This window comes from Coccidioides immitis, assembly GCF_000149335.2.
Source record: "Coccidioides immitis RS genomic scaffold supercont3.3, whole genome shotgun sequence".
Taxonomy (NCBI): domain Eukaryota; kingdom Fungi; phylum Ascomycota; class Eurotiomycetes; order Onygenales; family Onygenaceae; genus Coccidioides; species Coccidioides immitis.
This window is the reverse complement of record NW_004504308.1, coordinates 3,129,206-3,149,724: the sequence shown is the minus strand read 5'-3', so window position 1 is coordinate 3,149,724 and position 20,519 is coordinate 3,129,206. Positions and strand designations below refer to the sequence as shown.

The following is a 20,519-nucleotide window of genomic DNA, read 5'->3' as shown; positions in this document are numbered from 1 at the left end:
GAATAGCCATGACAAGGCCGGATTACAGGATGAGGAGTAAATGGATCACAGCGCTTACCAGGGGGCCACATATGAAGCCAATAATATTTAAGTTATGATAGGATGCCACAAAGTCTAGATCTGTAAAGTGAGCAGAACTCATATTTAGGTACGCGGCCCCTATTAGTTCAATGCTCTCACTGTTCTTCAAGATAGATGAAATATTAGTGTATGAGATGTGAATGGGCCAGGCGCCCTGAGCTACTGGAATGCAATGCATATAGGTGAAGTGCGTACTCCGTAGTACTTTTTAATGAATCACATACTACCATGCCTGTTGAATGACTAGCTGGCAATAACATCCTATCCATTCTCCTCGAACGTGATGGCAACAAGACACATTCAACGCTCTGTTAGGCTGTTTCTAGCTTCAGTGTCTATCATTTTGGGTATCTATGAGGGCTGAAATATTGTACATTATGTTAAGTGCACCACAACCCATTAGTGCGCTTAACCCGGGATCCTTCGATGCTCGGGTAAATATCCAAGCTTCAATTCATATATGGAAATATATGGCACGCAGCGAGCGTGTGGAATATCCGTGAGTGAAGAGTGTCTTTTCGGAGAAGTTTCGGAATAAACATAGTTTCCCGCGGTCGATTTCTCAGAGTCCTTGGGAGGCCGGATAGAACCCCTAGTGGTAGAGGAGCGGTGCACTGAATCGAGAAAGTAACTCAGGCTGGCGTCCCGGGAAGAGGGGTAGTTGATTTTTCCACCCTGCAGATTTTTTGCGATTGGTTGCGCTGGAAGCTCACAGGCTAAGTTCCTGGGCTCACTCCTGTGCTGCCACTAGCGGCCGGGATACTCCCGTCCGATACTGTTTGAATCTTCCGATACTCCTCCTCCAATCGCCTCTGCATCTCAAAATCCAACTGTCGTTCGCGCTTAACCTTCTGGTTTTCGAGATCTCTCAGCACGCCAGCATGCATCGCCTTAGAAAAGCCCAAGTTGGTCAGCAATTCCGCTTTAATTGCTAATGTTAGCGTAAGCAAAGGTAGCACATACAGCTTTATCTGCCTCCTGGGACCAGTGAACAAAATAGACTATGCCTGCGGTCGCGAGCGAGGTGCATGCGAATGTAATTTTCGAAGCCCGCGACATTGTGACCTTGCTTTTGAGAAAACAGGCATGCAAACTTCAAACCAGTCCAAATTAATTCGTAAATCGGGAATCTCTTGATCCTGGAGATGAAAAGCTGGACTGGGACATTTCGCCCATGAGAGATTTGCTGCTTGAGACCCGTGCGATGTTTGAGGCTTGGCGCTCCGGCCAAGGCGGTGTGACCTGGCAGATTCGGGCCGTGATGACGGTGTCGGCGGGCGATCAACCCTAGGAGGTGTTGAAGGTAGCGAAGCGATTTCAACTGCAGCTTCAAATAGATCTCTCATAGACGCTAGACTAACAAAGATGGTAAGATTTGACTTGTCCTTGGCCGATGATGGAATGATTGAAACTGATGTGATTTTCCCATTAGTCTGCCCAAAACTCAGCTGGTATTCAGACCCTCCTGGACGTACGTGTCGAGAGCTCTGCGGAACCCCAGGTTCAACCCCGCCGTCACGGATAGCAGCTAATATTGCAATTTGACCAGGCGGAGAGGGAAGCACAAAAAATCGTACAAAGCGGTGAGCTTATGCAACTTATCATCCTAGGGAACCATGCGGAGGCGTCCACTAATGGCCATTCATAGCCCGAGAATGTTAGTAGTTGTGGATGGAGCCTGAACGTGCCCTTCTAATTATACTTCTAGATCGCACAAAACGCATAAAGGACGCGAAAGCCGAAGCACAGAAGGAGATCGAAGAGTACAGAAGACAGAAAGAACAGGAATTCAAACGGTTCGAAGCTGAGGTAAGACTTATGGGGCCTCTATGCCCAGTTCAACACAGATCCGTCCCATTTGAAAATTCTCGATGCATCCGATATTTACATTTTTGCTAGCATTCGAGTGGTAACAAGAAGGCTGAGGAAGAGGCCAACAAAGACGCAGACGTCAAGCTTAAAGACATTCAGGAAGCGGGCAAAGCAAAAGGAGAGCGTGTTGTTGACGACCTGATCCATGCAGTTCTGGATGTGAAGCCGGAGGTCCCAGAGAAACTTGCAGCAAACGCCTAAGATCGGGTCCAGATAGATGTTTTCTCGGTGTTTTAGTCTTATCTTTGCCAGTTGTCCGATCATTAGATACCACTAGCCTTTATGGGAGGGTTGTTGAAGCTACTGCACCAGGGCAGCTTGCTGCGGGTATTTCTTGTTCCACGACGCTCCATGGCCTGCGATTTTGGTAGAGGGTTCAGTTACAGCAAACGCATTTCAGTTTACTCCGTACAGGTTCTAAAATTTAGAATTTCTACGGAAGGGAGCATTGAGGTGGATGGGACTTTCACGGAAGTCGTGTCATAGTCGCCGAGATGGAGTGGTCTTAAGGAAGACAAGGATTAAGGCGCCTATCTATCTACAAAATGCTGCCCAAACATGGACCGAAGTGACCAGTCAATATTCGAGCAAGACCATCATGAAATGTTGAGCTCGTGCTCTTCATTCCATTGGATCACACTCATGTACTGTAACCGCATGCTCAAACCGTAAAACCGTATTCGGATGCGTTGACAACTTTGACAGTTGCATTGGCGGAGAGTGTTGTGGAACATACCTTCGAGCCCTGACGTCTCGCATTTCCTGCATATTACTATTTGATGTAGAGTTTGTTGTCGAATGAGCGCCGGACGACCAGATCGCGGCTGAAGGAGAGGCCGCGTGGAAGTGGCTATGTCGCCTGGGGGACCCTCCTGTGGCGCAGAAGGGACCTCTCCGACGAGCAGCCTGCCACATCTGTGCGCGAGGGTCCCTGGTTAGGGCTGCTCGCGATGGCAGCGACTCACAACCAGACAAAATCCTTCGGCATGCGGTTCATGCAGCGATCGAGAACCATCTGCAGAATCTTTCAGCCTAGCTGGGCAAGCGAGCCGGTCTTCCGTAAATCTGCGGAATAGGAGGCCAGGGTCAACTGTGCCGCCCCTGTATCTCAGCGGGGTACATGGATGGGTACATGCTCCAGTAGCTACTCCTGGGATCCGGTCTAAGATCTTGTGTTGTTGTGGAATTCGAAGACGAGAGCTCTAACATTTTTTTAAAACCTATTAGACAAGCCAAAGATAACTGACTCCCGCATTCTTGTTAACGTTTCCCAACAAGAGTTGGGGAGTGCCGAGCAAACGTCATTGCTTGTTTTTGATCCCAGAACCTTATCAACTTCCTTGACCCTCTTTCTGGCCCATTTGGATATCAAATCGGAGGACTTATCCTGACGCTTGATGACCGGAGAAACTGAAGTATAAACGCTACTATAAACCTCTTTAGGTTCCAATTACAGCAAGACGTTTTGCCCGTCCGGACCATGCAATAGCTCTTCGACGGCTGCTGCACTGGGCCGTCGCCAACTGAACCACCCTCACCATGTCGGTCCAAATCTTTCTCGATAAACCCCACGCACACTTCACCAATCTTGATTTCATCACGGGGAAGGCGGTACTCACATTAACATCGGATACTCCGATAACTTTGATTGCCGTAAAGCTAGAAGGCGAGAGCCGTACACGACTTATTGCCCCGAAGTATCCGCACAGTGAGCGGTCTGATAAAAAGAGGACGGAGGTAGAGTCACATAAGGTATGGATATTATCAATCATGGTTGGGACACGAGTGTATGGCTCGAGGACTTAATCGAACAAAGATGCTGATTTCGTCATTCCTAGCTTCTATACAAAGTCGCAACCCTCTTTCCCACAGCTGAGCTGCACCCACTCGCCACTCCAAGTACATACTATACACTCAGTCCCGGGATATATGAATATCCCTTTCGCTTTAAAGTGAGAACTGGAAGATCCTATGCCAATTTTAACTGGATGCTTACTCGTGATGCTGCAGTTCCCATTCAACAATGATTGTATTAATAACAACTTGTCGTCGAATCTCAACATGGCGGGAATACGGCTAGAAGTTGCCCGAGATGGCAACCGCCACGTCAAGAAGACACTACCTCCGTCTCTAAGCGGCTTTCCGGGTGAAGCAGAGATCAGGTATTATGTGAAAGTTACCGTAGTGAGGCCGCAGTTCTATAAGGAGAATTATAGAGGGGTATGTCTGGTCCAGGATGGTTTGTCTGAAGAGTGCATTGATGCTCGGCCCCAGCCTTTCTCCGCCCACAGGAACCGTGAATGTGTTTCTCTGCTGTGGATTGACTAACCTGTGTTCGCCGGGCTATATAGTTCGCGGATTTCAAGTTTCTGCCTATTGAGCCTCCAAGAAAGAAGGAGCCGGACAAGGAGACTTTTGCTCGACGTCAACATCAGTTCAAGAATGCTCGCCTCGTACAAGAAACGAAAGGACTTTTTAGAAAGGGCAGCGTTGGCGCAATAGATGACACTAGCCCTGCTCCCAAAATCTCTGTGGATGCGAGATTACCCAGCCCAGCCATAATTACTTGCAACGAACCTTTGCCGCTAAGAATACTCATTAAAAAGCTGACTGAATTTTCCGAAACTCTTTACTTGCAATTATTCCAGCTTGAGCTAATAGGATATACCAACATTCGGGCCCATGACCTTGTTCGCAAGGAGAGCAGCAGCTGGGTCATCGTTAGCCGCAGTAATATGAATATACCACTCGGTAGTTCTGATGACCCTGTTGGGAAAGAATGGAAGGTAGATCCAAGGATGTGGAATCAAATTCCATTGCCAAACTCCGTGGCCCCGTCTTTTGATACCTGCAATATCTCGAGAACGTATGAGCTGGAAGTGCGTGTGGGCATTTCTCGTGAGGCTCATACGGCAATGAAGGTATGGATTACCCTTTGGATATGTATCCGCTCCCTTGCTTTTGAAGAACCTCCTCGCAACACGGGAACAATGAGCCTTTGGGCTAAGTCTGAATCTAGCCGGATCTTATCGTCCTCCCGCTCCGTATTTCCGTTTATGTCTATTCGGGCGTAGCTCCTCCAGCAGCGCTACTAGAGGCCATGGGGTTTCCCACTGGTGCCACCGAAACTTTACCAGAAATTCTGCCTCCCCCGCCACCACCTCGACCATCGGCACCCCCATACACTGCACCGCCGCCCCCTATGGAGGAATATGAGGACGCTCCGCCTAGCTATGAAGATGCAATGGCGGAGGCTCTTGGGCCAGTGGACGGCCCGAGGCGCGAGTATAACCCACTAGATGCCTCTCTTTCTGGAAACTTCTCACGGATGGGGACTGATGCTCAAGGTTCAGTGGGCAATTCCAAAGGCAGCGACCGTTTATTTCCCAATAGCGGACCCTTAAACTCATCGACAGACTCCTTCGATATTTACCATCAGCTTGGCCCTGCCGATGGTTTCTCACCTTCGGACCGCTCGAGGACAGCACCTTCAAACCTCGCGGAGGAACCGAGTTCGTCTCGTCCTGCACCAATATCCGTCCTCCCTGACGATCAATCGTCGCCGGTTACCCTCTCACCAGCCTCTATGGAATCCCGCCCAGAATCGTCCCAACGGAGACCGCCTCCCAAACTTGGAATACCGAGCCGAAAACCCGTTCCAGGATCCGGACACTCGCTCCCCGATCTAGGGCAGTCGCGCAGATGAACTTCTGCATTGGATTGGACATCGAATACGGGGATATCATCAGAGTTCATTGTTATACCAGCATTAAGAAGGGTGTTCCAAATCACTTAGTTATTACACATAAAGATACCTTTTTAACTTGCATTGTGGTTCTTGTTCATATACGCATATTCTAATGATGGTGTGCGGAGGCGTATTTTACAAATGGGACATGATTATGTACTATGCATGGCTGAAGAAATTTGCCTTTCTCTAGGTTGAGAGCAGGTGAATTATTAATTCCATAGTAGTGTTAGCATTGCTAACATATCTTGCACCATGACTCTTCCTATGAATAATGATATGTGAGATGTAATGCGATTAAAAAGACCGCTAGTTAGTCAATTAGTCTCGAATTTGATGATACAATCACAGGCAAACCAATTCTGGAGTCTATGTACTCCGTAACTACTCTCTGTATTCCGGAATATGCCTTGATGAGCCATTGCTTAGAGTTTGCTTACATAGACATGTGCTTGACGGGCAAAGAGAGCAATTTTAAGCTTTTGCGGGAAGAACCGACGCGATAACGCGCTTTTACGACCATCCCACTCTCCTTTCTCTCTGTTGTGAATTTGCGTTGCATGCTGAGGACCTTTTCAGGCATCAAGGTATAAACCCCAAGCGGTTCACCTTCCTGGTTAAGAGGTTGCAAACTCACGTCGAGTGGATTTCGAAGCCCATTCTCAACAATGACCCGCGGGTAGAATCGCACGACTCGCAGAGCTATAACTGCACGCGAGCAACACTATGCGTCTTCACCTAGTTATCCACAGGCACGACTTCCCTGCCACCCGGGTCCTCTGGTCGACTCCTTTCCGCTCTCCGGGTTTATCAAATCAACCTTCTGCTGCATCCTCTTTCACGGCGGCTGGGTCTCAGGCGCTCAATGCCGGGAGACGACTTAGCGGGAGTACAAGCTTCAATACGGCCTTGACGTCGCTTTCTAAGGCTGGAGGGTATACAATTTCCCAGCTGCTAGCAGATATTAATGAGGTTGTCCCTCTCGAAACTCAGCCTAGTCGGTCGGGTTATCGGAAAGATGAAGGACAATGGGGCTTGGAAGACTATGTTGTCGAGTTGATGGGATCTGAGTGCTTGCATTTTATGGAAGTTGATAATCTACTGAGGGATGGTGATGAGCTTGTGTGAGTCAATCTCAAGGCCGGTATAGGCGAGGCTATCTCGAAGATCCTTTTAATAACTGATACCGTGGTGGTTTAGAATTCGTCCGTTACATTATGAAGAATTAGAGGTACGACAGATAGGAGGACGTCATCAAATCGCGACAGATGGTACCCATCTTATCGACGGAGTTGCATTTGGGAAAAGACCTCTGAAAAGAGGTGCACCTTCTCGCCCTCCTATCAAGATTCCTCCAAGGAATAAAAGGAGACGCATAAACGAGGCAGAATGGGTTAGCGATCGCTCCGTCACAAGATGCTCAGGGACTACACCTTCACCTCCCAGGCTTGAAGAAGGATGGTGTGTTCACAGGAGCCTTAGCCCAGCTCCTGCTGAAGTCGGGCCACGTGGGGATGCCAATGGCCAACGATCACAGGAACTATCGGAAACGGGAGATAAAACCGACACACAAGGAATTGAACAGCCGCCACTAACCTCGGATAGCGCTGTGGTCATAAATGCTGTTGATAAATTTGATCATGATGCTATGGTGTCAGGTGAAGAGACAAAAGATAGCAGCAAACCGGCTGGTAACAGGATATGGACTGTGGTGAAGGAAGAGAAGTCCATCCTCTCATCATCGAGCTCAGACTCTTCGGAAAGCGAGAGTGGCATGAGTTCTTCCTCCGAAGAGTCGAGTGAAGAAGTGGATGATTCCAGTTCGGATTTGTCGCCTAGCGTTTCTAGTACGAGTGCATCGTCTTCCGTGTCATCTTCCATTAGTAGTGATGATACCTCTTCCGCCTCTGAGTCGGATGTCTCTGTGATTGAAGTGCAAAAACCACCCGCGAAACCTGAAGCTCTCACCTCGGAGATTATTGCCCGGCCAAATATGAATCCGCCCGGCATGGGTTCTCGCAGAACGAAACACAGTAATTTGCGGACCAAACTTCGAAAAAGGCTTGCAAAGATGAAGGCTGCTGGGATTCTTCCTCAGGATGCGAATTTTGATGACTTGCGTGCTTGGGATCAGGCCGGCGTAAGGAGAAGTGTGCCGAAACCTCTAGAATGTACAGCGGAAACTGACAAAGTGATGTCTCCTACCAAAGCCGAGTTCGAGAAACGGCGAGCGCAACTGTTACGGGATATTGAAGCGGGAGGCGTAGACGTGTCTCCAAACTCTGCGCAACAGGATCCTGAGGCTGTACAGCCTAGTTCTTCGGTTGACGCGACAGCAACGCCTGTTTCGGAAGATCGACTGCCTAACAAAAAGGCGAAGTTAGATTTAGCCAGCACGAGGCGTCTTCTTTTTGGCTCCCTCGGCCTACGTACCCCGAAGACCAAGAGCGACGCGGAGCGTCTAAAAGCCCAGCTTGCGGAAACATTGAAGAAACCTGGACCTACAGCCAAAGAAGAGCAAATCAAAGAACCGGCAGAATCAACGAGAAAGAGCCAAGCTCTTATGCCAGTGGAGAACTGGCAAGATTTCATCATTCTGAAAGCTACCGAATGTATATATGAAGATGTGAAAGTGCCGCCGCCACCATTTCCATTTGTTCAAAGATGGGACGCTGAAAGCCAAAAGCAAATCCGCGAGCGGCGGAATCGTGGAAATGGTCAGAATAAAAAGCGGAAAAGGAAATCTTTAGTTTATGAAGAGGAAGGCAATCAATACGACGGTCCCGAAAGCTATTTGAATACCGAGATTACGCTAAATTATTCTGAAAAGGAAGATAATGTGCAGGGAGTTTCCCCGGCCGTTGTTGAAACTACTGAGAAATACAACGTCCAAGAGCGGTCGGGACTGGTTGAGGAAGACCTTGTGGAAGCAAGCCCTACAGAGGCAGGGGAGGATCTCCCATTGTTCGGGAATGTATCGTCCCTCCCGAATGCCACTGAAACCGATTTTAAACCTGGTGCTATTATAGCATTTAAACAACTGGAGGTTTCGAAAGCGACCAACTGGCAGCCCGTAGTCTCAGACTATCGCACAGCGGTCGTAGAGGGGATTCTGGATGACGCTTGTGTCCAACTTCGTCTCGCTAAGCGTGACAGAGAAGAACGACCACAGAATCAGGATACAGGCCCACGCGAATATTCAGGATTTGAAATGCCGGGTTATGATGAGGATCAAGGCGAAGACGACGGGTTAAGAGATATGGAAGTGTGCCAGTTGATGGAGGCAAAGCTGTTACAACATGCACCGGCTGAAGACGGTGAGGCTGAAAATTTGGGAGAGGTAATTGTCGAAGATACCCAAGCGAATGTCCTGTCCGTATAATATTTCCTTGCTATTGTTTCCTTTTGAAGTTTGCGGACAATTTTGTGGCTCATTCTTTCGTATGAGTTAGTCCCGACCGCATACCCGTATCTGTTCTACAGGAACCCGAAGAGATGGAAATAGTTCAGGTTTCCTCTCAGACCCGACGAGACATTTCAGAGTTAATAGACGATGCTGGATTTAGGTCGGGCATTGATTCTGATTTAACCTTTCCTCATAAACTCCTTCCCCATGCCGATGCAACCAAAGCCGTGGAAGAGGAGGACAAGGGCGTTTCGGAATTACAAGGGGATGAGGACTATGCGATAGCGTCTCCAGCTTTCAGCGGGTTTGAAAAGACTCCGGTCCGCGAAACAAGCGAGCGGCCTGACCCGGGGGCGGCCCTGCGTCCTATCACCGGTTCTACTGGAACTGGGAATAATACGGCCATCAGCGAATCTCCTTTGGTGCAAACAAGCTCTATGGAAAACGCTGCCCAGGAAGTCGATCCGGTTGTTTCAGCATTATCTATACCTTCTGAGGATGGTCTGCGCTATATAACCGATCTCGATGACACAGGGCCAGGCGGGCATATTATTGGCGAGAGTCAAAATACCAGGTCGAAATCTCCAGTCCACAGCGATGCTCATGATTCTCAAGAGGAGGAAAAACCGTTAGGAACTAGCCAACCGGAATCACTTTTGTCCATTGTACCCTCTAGCGTCCAGGACGACACGAAAAATGACCGACCCGGCTCATCTGCTAGCTCAATGGTGACAAATCCATTCTATGAAGTGGATCGTGTTCTGTTCGGGGAAACCAGCGATGGAGCAGCGCTAGATGCTATGATTGCATCCACCGCGCCTCCTCGGATCACTGAGCCGTCCGAACCCAAGAGACCTGCTCGAGTTCGGCGACCGGTCCTTTCATCTCCGCGCCAACGATCTCCTGAACCGTTGTTCGTTTACGGGGATGATGATAGGGACGGGGACTACCAACCGGATATTTCCGAGCAATCAAGTTCCAAGGAGAGGTCAAGATCCTCCCAGATTGTTAAGGAGGAACCCATGAGTTCGCAGGCCCCCAAATGTCAATTGCAAATCCCCGAGGGCTCCCAGCTCGTCGACCTGACGCTGTCCAGTGATCCTGTATCGCCTGGAAATAGCGATGGGGATTTTGCAAAGTCGCAAGGGCTACCCAGCTCGGTCCAGTACCGAAGACGTCGACCAAGGAGGGCAAACTCGTCGATGAAGAGGAACGGTTCGCTGGAGCGAAGGGTGAAGACGAGGAGGAGCGCGATATAGGCCGCGTTTCTTCCGGCGCCGTGATGTTTTGGCTCGGATCACTTACCGGATTAGGATTTGTACTATTAAGCGCTGATACTTCTGTCTGCACCCCCACTGGATGAAGGGCATGTTGATTCCCAAACCACGCTGCTGCTGCTGATTCCATGCATTACAACTTTAGCAACGCCTGAAGAGGAAATTGGCGTCAGAGGCGACCAGCCAATCACGTCGCAAGTCCCCCGCTGACGAATTGCAGATGCTGATTGGCTGGCTGGCCCCGCAACTATGACGCCAACTGTTTTGAGTGCAGCCTCAAAGCGCTTCGCAGCCAGCTCGCGGCGGTGCAGCGGGATCTGCAGACGATGAGCGGCCTCGTTGAGTGGGCAAATTTTCTTGTTGAGATCGCATTTCCAGTGTGCGGGATTGCCGATGGGCTCATGGACCGTCTTTGCTGTTGATTGAACCGGTCCATGTCCTTCAACTGTGGTAACTAATTCTTTACGGAGTAGATGTTATGAGATAATACCACTGCAACAATTAATCAAGGATAGCATGGTCTTCCCCTCTCAACACCCCGCATCCCACCTCACTGCTCGTTTTATACTTCATTGCTGGTCGAAGCGTTCTTTTTCATCTTTCTCAAGCCATCTGCGTTCAAGGCCCATATCTATATGGGGTTTGTTGTCTGATTTCAATTCTTTGCCCATACGGCCACACTTTGCAGGTCCCAAGATTAGTACTAGGATTTTCACACCGAACCGGCCATTCAGTAACTCGATCGGTTCACTGGCAGCCATGACTTCTGATTATAAACTCAAAGATCTCGCCTCTTTAGCGGACCTTAAAGATGGGGAGAAGAGAGAAGTCAGCATTGAAGGACTGGAGGAAGCAAAGCTGCTCTTTGTAAAGCTAGACGGCCAAGTCCATGCCCTGACAGCGAGATGCACCCACTATGGCGCCCCACTGGTGAAAGGTGTGCTGACTCCGGATGGAAGAATAACATGTCCTTGGCACGGAGGTACGTTGGTCAACCCCAATGCCTAGAGTGATATGCATGCTAATAATGCTCGTTTCTTTTCCTTGTAGCTTGTTTCAATGTCACGACCGGAGATATCGAAGACGCGCCAGCACCGAATGCACTGGAAAAATTCGACGTTTTTGAAAAGGACTCTGCTGTCTATGTTAAAGCGGATGCTGAAGCCTTGAAGCGCAATGGGCGCCAGCCGATTAATCAATGCTCCATCGTCGGAGATGACAGGATCGTTATAATTGGAGGGTAAGAAGCAGTTTATCCTTCACAATTGTTACTGCATTAGAATGTTGACCACATCATTATTGCACAGTGGAAGCGGTACATTTGGAGCTGTCGAGGCCCTTAGGGAACAAGGATTCAAGGGGAAAATCACCATCATTTCCCGAGAACCAAACCCCCCGCTCGATAGGACCAAGCTCTCCAAGGCACTTATTCCGGACGCGAGTAAACTACTTCTTCGCCCTGCCCAATGGTATGCGTCCGTAGGCATTGACCTTGTTTCAGATAATGCTACGGCTGTCGACTTTGATAAGAAAACTGTTTCCACTGACTCCGGAAAATCATTCCCGTATACAAAACTCATCCTTGCTACTGGTGGAGTCCCCAGAAGGCTACCTATGCCTGGAATTAAGGATCTTGGAAATGTCTTCGTTCTACGCTTTGTGACGGATGTTCAGGAGATTCTCAATGCAGTCGGCGACAAGAACAAGAATATTGTCATAATTGGCAGCTCTTTCATTGGTATGGAGGTTGGCAATGCCCTATCAAAGGAAAATAAAGTCACGATCATTGGCATGGAATCGGCCCCATTGGAGCGTGTCATGGGCGCAAAGGTTGGTAAGATATTCCAGAGGCTTTTGGAGAAACAAGGTGTCAACTTCCACATGTCCGCTTCCGTGGAAAAGGCCTCTCCCTCCGAAAAGGATCCATCAAAGGTTGGCGCGGTTCATCTGAAGGATGGGACGGTTCTCCCAGCTGATCTCGTTATCCTCGGAGTGGGAGTATCGCCGGCAACGGAATTCCTGAAATCCAACGAAGCAGTTACCTTGGAACAAGATGGCTCTCTCAAAACTGACGAGTCATTCGCTGTGAATGGCCTTAAAGACGTGTATGCCATTGGCGACATCGCTACATATCCCTACCACGGACCCGGAGCCGGCCAAGGTGATCGAACCCATGTTCGGATTGAACATTGGGATGTTGCACAGAATGCTGGCCGAAGCGTGGGTTTCACTCTTGCCCACGCTTTAGCCTCTCCACCAAAGGAAGTGCGCCCGAAAGCATTCATTCCCATTTTCTGGTCTGCCTTGGGCCAGCAGTTACGGTACTGCGGAAATACAATGAACGGATGGGACGACGTGATTTTAACCGGAGATCCGGACAATTTCAAGTTCGCTGCGTTTTACACCCTTGGTGACACGGTTGTTGCTTCCGCGAGTATGAACATGGATCCGTTGAATTCTAAGTGTGCAGAGTTAATGAGAAGAGGAAACATGCCGACGAAGAAGGAATTGGAGAAAGGTTTGGATATACTGTCGTTGGACCTCCCCAGCACAATAAGAATGTAAATTTTCCAATTGGTGCAGTGCATAATTTCGTGTGCTTCTGGTTTTGTAAGAAGCAATTTCATAAATATGTAACAAGTCGATATAGTTAGAGCAATACGAATAATATTAAGTCAGTGAATTCTTTCAGCCGCAATTTATGTTATCCAGCCAGTGTTTAACTCCGATGCAAACTTCCAGGTCAAACCTCGATTCCGTACGAATGGCTCCTAGATCAGTGAGATAGGTGTACTATTGCTTCGACTTTTTCTTTCTCTTCTTCTTCTCTTTCTCCGCACTCCCTGCTGCGCGATCGTCGCGACTTTCTTCGGCCACGAGGCCTCCAGACATCTCCACATCACCATCACTGCTCTGAACGATAGTCACGCCTTTTTGATACCCCAAAATCCGTCTCTTCTCTTCTGTAATCAGCTTTCCTTCTTCCACCGGGCTCAACATTGTTCCTTCAAGACTAAGGAAGCCCTTATCCCACTCGCTGCCGGGAATTACATCCACATCCCTCACACGGAACTTAATCATCCCACGAACCCGTTTCCCAGAACGCGTCTGGAAATACCCCATCGCTGCAGACGCCTCATCATCATGCTCATCGGGAATATGTTTATCGCCTTTAAGCGGGCGAAAATTTTCCGTATCTGAGTTGGTGTCGGAATCATCTTCGTCCTGGGTCATGGTCGGTGTTGATTCCGGTTGCTGGCCGGGAGCTACCCATTTCCAGTCTGGGGGGAGCCGTTTGCGTTCGATTCCGACGGAGAAGAGATTGAGAACGACGGCGCCCAGGAAACCTTCCGATTGCACGTTTATCCATCCCTCTAGAGTCTGGCCGCGCTCCGGGCGAAAGACGAGTAAGGTGATCGTTAGATAAACGTACAGGACGCCGTATTCGCCAGCAGTTACGGCGAGAGTAAGCGGTTGCGGAGTTGTAGCGCTTTGGTGGGAGCTTGATGAAGGGTGGGGAGGTGTGGATGAGATTGACGGGTTAGAGAAGGCAAGGACTATTCCTCGGACCGGTGGATAGTAAGTTAATAGTAGTGGCGCAACGTGTTCGGATATCAAGCATGAGAGAGCGTGAGTGGGAGAGATTGAGATCGGCGAGAGAGGTAGGTATAATGTCGTTTCGACGAGGTGGAAAGGCGAGGAATCTATGGGGTCTTGGGAGTCGGCTTGAGAGCCTTGCGACTTGCTGAGAGGTTTCGTATGCTCCAAGGAGAATTCTGGATGTAGTGGCTCAGCATTGCTTTTGTGTTTGCGGTGATGCTTCTCCTTTTTCTTGTGTTCGGGACTGGAGTGTGTGCCGGGATCATGGTGTTTTCGCTTTTTCGACAACTTGTGGTCTTCATCTTTATTCTTCCGCTTTTTCACAGGCGACGATACCAACATTGTCTCCATTGTTGTGTCTGTGGTTAGGTATTTCCGTCCAGTCAAGCGCTGCAGCCGTGGTATTTTTTTCGTTGCAGAGAAATTTTCTCCCATGAGATTTGCGGTTTGGCGGTCCGGCTTGGGGCTCACTAGCGGGAACTAGCAGCCTTAAGCGCGCGCTTATTTCGCTGCAATAAAGCGCCGCGACGATGACAGCTATCATATAACAGGGCGCCAGGGCACATCCACTGCGATGAAGGTGACATTGAATGGGCGGTAGACTTTCTCTCCTTTTTGATTTTGCTTTCTTGTTCTAACTCCACTCTAATGAGAGTATTGTTTCCTTACTGAATGCAATAGAGAATATGAGCGACATCACTGGTTCTATTCTCTCCTTTGCTGGCTGGGCCTTTCTCCCCCGCGTAAGTCTCCGCGTCTCATCCACCGGACATTCAGTTCGCTAACCAAGACCCAGTTTATCTCCTCGTTCCTCCAATCTGTTTACTATCGTATTACCATCCGTGCTGGTTCACCGCATCCACATCCTTCCTCTCCCTGCTATGCCCGCCATTATCGCCGAATATACATATTTGTCGTGACGAGCTATCTTCTCTACACCTTTTACGACGCATACCACCGCATCCGCGCGCAGGGAGATTTTTACCAGATCCTCGGTGTGCTACCTACCGCCGACGATCGGACCATCAAGTCCCGATTCAGGCGACTAGCCGCGCTTCACCACCCTGATAAACAAGGTGGCTTTGAGAGCACGAGCACCGGCGACCTTTTTGTCCATCTTAAACTTGCGCAGGACACGCTGCTTGACCCCACCAGGCGATTCGTCTATGATCGATTTGGGAGGGAGGTCATCGAAGGCAGAAAGACCTACACCATTACGCAGCTCCTGTACGAAGGGCTCTATGCGTTACTACCGCAGTACTTTGTTGGATTAGTCACATTAGCACTTTTGAATACATTTTGGTTTTCGCCATGGGGAAGATACGTAAGTTTCGCGTAATCCGCCGACTCATCGATGAGATGCTGAAACCTCAGTCAGTGGCGATTCTATACGCTGTTTGCCCTTTTTGTCCTCGAAGTGTCTCTCCTCACGCACCGTGATGGAGTATTCATGCCTGCTACATACCTCCCAGCCTGGCTCTCCAGTCTCTTCAGCCTGAATGCATTTTATCTTCTTCCGTTCCAGATTCTAAGCCTCGCGCGCACCGCGTCCGTCACACTGAACATTTTCATCTCCCAAATCGCCCCACCACACGCCTCATCATCAAATCAGCCATCCGCGAGTCTCTCGCCCCAGGCGCAACAGAAGCTGGTGCAGCTGGCTCAACTCAGTCGTACTTGTGACATGGAAGCCACTAAACTCCTCCAACTCCAATACACACCCTTCAAGGGGCAGAAGGAATCTGTTTCCAGGCTGCGGAAAGGTATGAAGACCAGCCTAATCATGGGAACAGTGCAGGAAAGCCCAGGGGTTCAAGAGACAATTCATAATGTGACAAAACCGCAGGGTGTATAAGCACGGACTTTGTTGTCTGTAGATGTCTGCCTTCATTTTTACTGCTTGCTTGGTGCTAGAATCCCCGCATTCTGAGTTGTTTTAGACTTCTTCGTATGTTCAGAAAAGATTGGAACAGCCATGGTACACCCTGATGTATTGCTAGATTTCATGCTTATGCTTGATTTATATTCACTGTATGTATTATCTCAACATGGAAAGGAAAAGTGTAGCCAGCCAATTCCTCTGATTTGCCTTATTTTTTTTGACCCGTCTCGAGCCGGCGAGCGGGGCTTCTCTGGAGCCGTTAACTACGGAGTGGCGTTGGAAAACTGGAATGTCACTCGCACGCCCTGATTGGTCGATCATCATACGGCGGCCCGGCAGTAAGAAGAACGGCGAAAAGACACGAGGAATATAAATATATCAGGCAAGTGTCCCATTTGCACTTAATTTTTGCAGTTCTCTTCCATAGCAGGCTATCCAAAGGAAACATTATCCTCCCACACGGCACACATACGTACAAGGATATCTACCACTATGGACAACAAACAAGTCTATGCGGACGTCCAGGAGCATTACAGCTCCGCCGCCAAAACCACTGATAACGAATACAGCAAAAAGGTGGCCGAGGCATTCGGGTATAGCGAGTCTGAGCTCACCAGCATCCCCAAAGATGCGAATCTGGGGCTGAGCTGCGGAAATCCGCTGGCCTTGGCGAACCTGAAGGAGGTAAGGACCCCCCAATATGACGGTGATCACGCAACGAAACCACTTAAGCTGACCCATGGAAGGGAGAAACGGTTGTCGACTTTGGCAGCGGAGCAGGATTCGACGTTTTTCTGGCGGCCAAGAGAGTTGGTGCTACAGGGAAGGTCATTGGAGTCGACATGAATAAGGTCAGTCCACTTCACTTCCTCGAAATTCGGCTGAAGATATCTCTTGTCGGCCCTTTTAACTGAGTATGAGCTAATTTAGCTCCAGGATATGCTTGAACGAGCACATAAAAACAAAGAGACTGCCAAAGCAGATAACGTGTCGTTCGTTGAGTCTCGCATAACCGATGTCAAGCTGCCCGATGCTACAGCGGACTGCATCATCAGCAACTGCGTGGTCAATCTCGTCCCAGAAGCAGAGAAACAACTCGTCTTCAACGAAATGTTTCGACTCCTCAAGCCTGGTGGTCGTGTGGCCATCAGTGACATCCTCGCGAGAAAGGAGCTTCCACCAGAAATCAGGAATGACATGGCTCTCTATGTTGGCTGCGTAGCAGGCGCGAGCCAGGTTTCAGGCTACCAGCAATATTTCCGCAATGCTGGGTTCAATGGTATGTTGATCCCCGTTTGGGAATACAAACTCAATGCCTGAAATATTTCTGACGCAAGCAGACTCCGTAATCGTGGACACGAACAGCGACTTAAATATATATACTACCGCCAAAGATGACGGTGCCGACATGCCATGCTGTGGAGGCACCAACACCTGCACTCCACTCAAGCCGACGATTAAAAATATTGATTTCAATGAATGGGCAGGTAAGATACTTCAACTGATCGGGAGCCGTACGTGATTTGTTGACACCATCATAGGCTCTTTCAAGATTTATGCCGTAAAGCCTTGAGATTCGATAATAAGGTTGAGACGGTTCTTTCGTCCAGTTATGGGAGGATTCCACCGTAAAGTGTATCAACGGTTGTTGATGCTATTTCCACTTACGGGCATAGAATGTACCTAGAAGTCAAAAGGCTTGTCAAACATCTTGCTAACAGTAGCCGAGCCAAGTATCTGGTAAAGACTACATTTCTCTCCCCCAGTAAGGCGTAGTTGTGGAGATATAGGATTATCCAACTTATTATCCAAGCAACGGATTGGGAGACGATATAAAAATCATCAACGTCAGACATTTCTGGCCAGGTTATTCGTATATAGGAGCTGCGAAATACCAGGTTTTGAGAACGTTACGTGGTATTTCGTCATGGCAAGCTCGTCTTCTTCCTTGAGCTTCGTAGTGAAGCTCAAACCTTTTCCTCTGTTCCCTCTTTTTCTCTCTTTTCCCTTTTTTTTTTTTTTTTTTGTTTTTGGTTTGTTTGGGGGGGAGGACTCTAGCGCTTGGATTCTGAATGAATATCCTCAAGGGCGTCCTGAAAATTGTCATTCGAACTTTCGTCGCTCCAAGACTGCCACTTGATATTTTGGTCACTATCAGAGTCCGAGGAGGACAGACAAGGAAAGAAACGCCTGGCAAGCCTTTCGAAGCCTTGCCCATCCTCGAGAACGATAGGTGAAGAAGTGCAGGAGTAAAAGCCAGCCTCCAAAATGCTTTCTGTGCCCTCCCTGGTGTCAGGCATGTGGTTTATAATATCCAGCAATTCATCAAATGCAAAGGCTAGGTTTTCTGTCACGTCTGGACGTTTGAGCAAGCGGCTCTTGAAGTCTCCGAGTGTGTACTGCCTATCACTTCTCAGTCTGAAATGCTCCGTGCCCGCTAAAATATTGATGGTTTCAATATCTGCATATAACGCAACCAGCTCCAAGAGATTGGGCCCCTTCAGGCGTGGACATGAAGAGTACTCGTGCCATCTGTCAAGGATTAATCGAAGGACATTGTGGCTGTTGTACGTAATTGCCGTGGTCAAGGGTGTCGACCCGGTGTCCGTGAATGCATTTATATCCGCGCCATACTCAAGTAGAAGCATGGCAAAACTCGAGTTATCCATTTGAGAAGCGTGGATGAGTGGTGTCTGACCATCAGTACCGCGTGAATCGACGACTGCGCCAAAGTCGAGCAAGCTCTTTAACAACATTGGGTCTACGGCGTTGCGCGTTGCGACGGTGAGAGGGCTGCCTTTCCGTACTCCGCTTGGCAAGGGTGGATCGGGGTCGGCACCAGCCTCCAGTAAGAGGCGAACGCAAACTGTATGACCCCGGGCTGCAGCATTAGACACAGGTCCAGATAGCTGAATGTCTGTAATATTTGGATCAGCGCCATGGCTAAGGAGAGTGACAACACTCCGGCTATCTCCACGCGCAGCAGCCCAAGCAAGGGGGGTTCTGCCCATGGAATCAGTTGCATTAAGATCTTCAGGATGCAATACAATCTCATCCTCCAGGTCAAGAAGGGATAGACCCAGTACAACCCTGTGGATCTGTGTAAAGTTTGAGTCCTCGATAAAATCTTCAAAATAGCTCCCTTTAGTGATGGTCTTAAGGGCGACTACGCCCTGGTCAGGGAGGCCACCCTCAAGTAAGAAATGGCATGCCTTAATTCGTGGACTGTTGTCAGAGCCTGCCAAAGGCCTGTAATCGGGGTCTGCTCCTGCATATATCAAGAACTCGCAGGTGTCGTACTGTTTCGCGTAAAGTGCCCATCGAAGCAGGGAGTATCCTCTACTAGTGCTGACATCACGAGGAGAAGCCAGACCATGGGTAAACAAGTGTTTTAAACCGTCGATATCGCCTTTTACGGCAAGATTCACGCACTGGGCCGAGTCAGGCACTCTTGTCAACGTATCGAGATGAAAGAGTGATCCCATGTTGTGATGATGACCAAGTTGCATTCGTACGATAGTGGAGGAGAAAAACCCAAGGGGAAACCAGTATTCTAGGCTAACTTGACTTGCTTGAGATTTTCTGCAGCTTTCGATGTCGCACTTCGGGCTGACGAAAGGTAACCCTGCATACCCGATGAATAGTTGCCCAAATACACGGTTCAAAAGCGCCGGGGTTGATGACTTTTGTTGCTTATGACATGAACACCGGCAGTCGCTCCGGCAGGACACAACATAAGGACTGACGCGCACCGCCAAACCCTCCGAGTTTGGAGTGGTTACCGTAGGATTATTTGGCCGTGATCGACTTTGGCGCCGGTTGGTCCGACGGACATTGTACAACGCACCAACTTGTTGGAATTGGGTCGCCTGAAGCTGATGAGTTTGTGTTTGGAGCATTTGCTCCACTCGAGTTATTCGCTCATCCACGGTCGTAAGGGTATCTATGAATTTATCTTTCATGGCAACTTGTTCCTGTGAGGACTGTAGGGTGAATGCAGATATGGCTTGAATGCTGAGATAGATCTGAACCATATCATGGCTGAGCCAACCGCCTCCCAGTCAGTATGACTTGGTTAAAAAGCGTTGTGACCGACAATCATAAAGAAACTGCCCGTAGCAAAACGTACGAGTTCGAAGCTCCAAGTAGGATGTTCAAATTGCACTTGATGGAGCGGATATCGTCTTGGAGAGCTTTCAAAGTATCTTGCTCTTTCCGCCAAGCATAGGCGCCAGAGAGACCAAATTTAGCTTTGCCGACGGCGTCGAGGAGCTTGTCAACGACGCTTTTAAGCTCGCTCAATTTGAGAGCTGCCTGTTTCAAAAGGTACGGGATCGCAGCAATTTGAGTCTCCGGCAGGATATTTGCTCGGTTTTTAACCAGTATTGCCACCTGGTGAAGGACGACCTCAAGATCTGACACTTCGTTGTTGATTGCGTGAAGTCGCCCTGGTAAGCTCTTACATAGGGACCGCAGCTCAGCGAGTGATGAGCAGATTTGAAAGGCGAGAGTGGTGACGCCCGCGATGCTTGCGGTGATTGAGAGCGGATCCATGGTGGTGACGGGTAACCAGTTAGGCCGGGAAGGGTAGACCTTGTCAAAGATGGAGTGATCCTTCTCTGCGCTGTGGGCTCTTTGCCTCCATCAAAGCAA

At 49.1% G+C, this 20,519-nt stretch overlaps 9 protein-coding genes across 9 annotated transcripts; 6 read left to right on the top strand and 3 right to left on the bottom strand.

Moving 5' to 3' along the window:
* Positions 1–331: 331 nt before the first annotated feature.
* CIMG_12016 (cytochrome c oxidase assembly protein) lies at positions 332–1,242 on the bottom strand. The gene is made up of 2 exons (XM_012358535.1): positions 1,045–1,242; positions 332–971 (listed from the first exon to the last, which is right to left on the bottom strand). Exons 1-2 carry the CDS (start codon positions 1,138–1,140, stop codon positions 798–800), a joined length of 270 nt encoding a protein of 89 aa, XP_012213958.1. The 5' UTR covers positions 1,141–1,242; the 3' UTR covers positions 332–797.
* A 155-nt stretch (positions 1,243–1,397) lies between these two features.
* Positions 1,398–2,571, top strand: CIMG_07768 (V-type ATPase, G subunit). The gene is made up of 6 exons (XM_001240604.2): positions 1,398–1,449; positions 1,514–1,552; positions 1,631–1,664; positions 1,730–1,738; positions 1,790–1,890; positions 1,981–2,571. Exons 1-6 carry the CDS (start codon positions 1,447–1,449, stop codon positions 2,152–2,154), a joined length of 360 nt encoding a protein of 119 aa, XP_001240605.1. The 5' UTR covers positions 1,398–1,446; the 3' UTR covers positions 2,155–2,571.
* A 765-nt stretch (positions 2,572–3,336) lies between these two features.
* CIMG_07769 (arrestin domain-containing protein) lies at positions 3,337–5,953 on the top strand. The gene is made up of 5 exons (XM_001240605.2): positions 3,337–3,705; positions 3,792–3,905; positions 3,964–4,173; positions 4,305–4,874; positions 4,973–5,953. Exons 1-5 carry the CDS (start codon positions 3,493–3,495, stop codon positions 5,657–5,659), a joined length of 1,794 nt encoding a protein of 597 aa, XP_001240606.2. The 5' UTR covers positions 3,337–3,492; the 3' UTR covers positions 5,660–5,953.
* A 316-nt stretch (positions 5,954–6,269) lies between these two features.
* On the top strand, positions 6,270–10,366 carry CIMG_07770 (uncharacterized protein; the record flags this gene model as incomplete). Its single annotated transcript, XM_001240606.2, has 3 exons — positions 6,270–6,825; positions 6,902–9,073; positions 9,154–10,366. Exons 1-3 carry the CDS (start codon positions 6,428–6,430, stop codon positions 10,364–10,366), a joined length of 3,783 nt encoding a protein of 1,260 aa, XP_001240607.2. The 5' UTR covers positions 6,270–6,427.
* Positions 10,367–10,900: 534 nt separating this feature from the next.
* CIMG_07771 (AIF-like mitochondrial oxidoreductase Nfrl) lies at positions 10,901–12,949 on the top strand (the record flags this gene model as incomplete). Its single annotated transcript, XM_001240607.2, has 3 exons — positions 10,901–11,366; positions 11,435–11,624; positions 11,692–12,949. 3 exons carry the CDS (start codon positions 10,901–10,903, stop codon positions 12,947–12,949), a joined length of 1,914 nt encoding a protein of 637 aa, XP_001240608.2.
* Positions 12,950–13,177: 228 nt separating this feature from the next.
* CIMG_07772 (RNA polymerase I subunit Rpa43) lies at positions 13,178–14,335 on the bottom strand (the record flags this gene model as incomplete). The annotated part of the gene is made up of 1 exon (XM_001240608.2): positions 13,178–14,335. One exon carries the CDS (start codon positions 14,333–14,335, stop codon positions 13,178–13,180), a length of 1,158 nt encoding a protein of 385 aa, XP_001240609.2.
* Positions 14,336–14,553: 218 nt separating this feature from the next.
* On the top strand, positions 14,554–16,059 carry CIMG_12017 (membrane associated DnaJ chaperone). The gene is made up of 3 exons (XM_012358536.1): positions 14,554–14,727; positions 14,781–15,308; positions 15,363–16,059. Exons 1-3 carry the CDS (start codon positions 14,671–14,673, stop codon positions 15,837–15,839), a joined length of 1,062 nt encoding a protein of 353 aa, XP_012213959.1. The 5' UTR covers positions 14,554–14,670; the 3' UTR covers positions 15,840–16,059.
* Positions 16,060–16,299: 240 nt separating this feature from the next.
* CIMG_12018 (ubiE/COQ5 methyltransferase) lies at positions 16,300–17,439 on the top strand (the record flags this gene model as incomplete). Its single annotated transcript, XM_012358537.1, has 5 exons — positions 16,300–16,550; positions 16,613–16,717; positions 16,803–17,145; positions 17,207–17,353; positions 17,408–17,439. The coding sequence occupies exons 1-5, from the start codon at positions 16,359–16,361 to the stop codon at positions 17,437–17,439; spliced, it is 819 nt and encodes a 272-aa protein (XP_012213960.1). The 5' UTR covers positions 16,300–16,358.
* Positions 17,440–17,920: 481 nt separating this feature from the next.
* Positions 17,921–20,420, bottom strand: CIMG_07774 (ankyrin repeat protein; the record flags this gene model as incomplete). The annotated part of the gene is made up of 2 exons (XM_001240610.1): positions 17,921–19,907; positions 19,996–20,420. 2 exons carry the CDS (start codon positions 20,418–20,420, stop codon positions 17,921–17,923), a joined length of 2,412 nt encoding a protein of 803 aa, XP_001240611.1.
* Between the last annotated feature and the right edge of the window lie 99 nt (positions 20,421–20,519).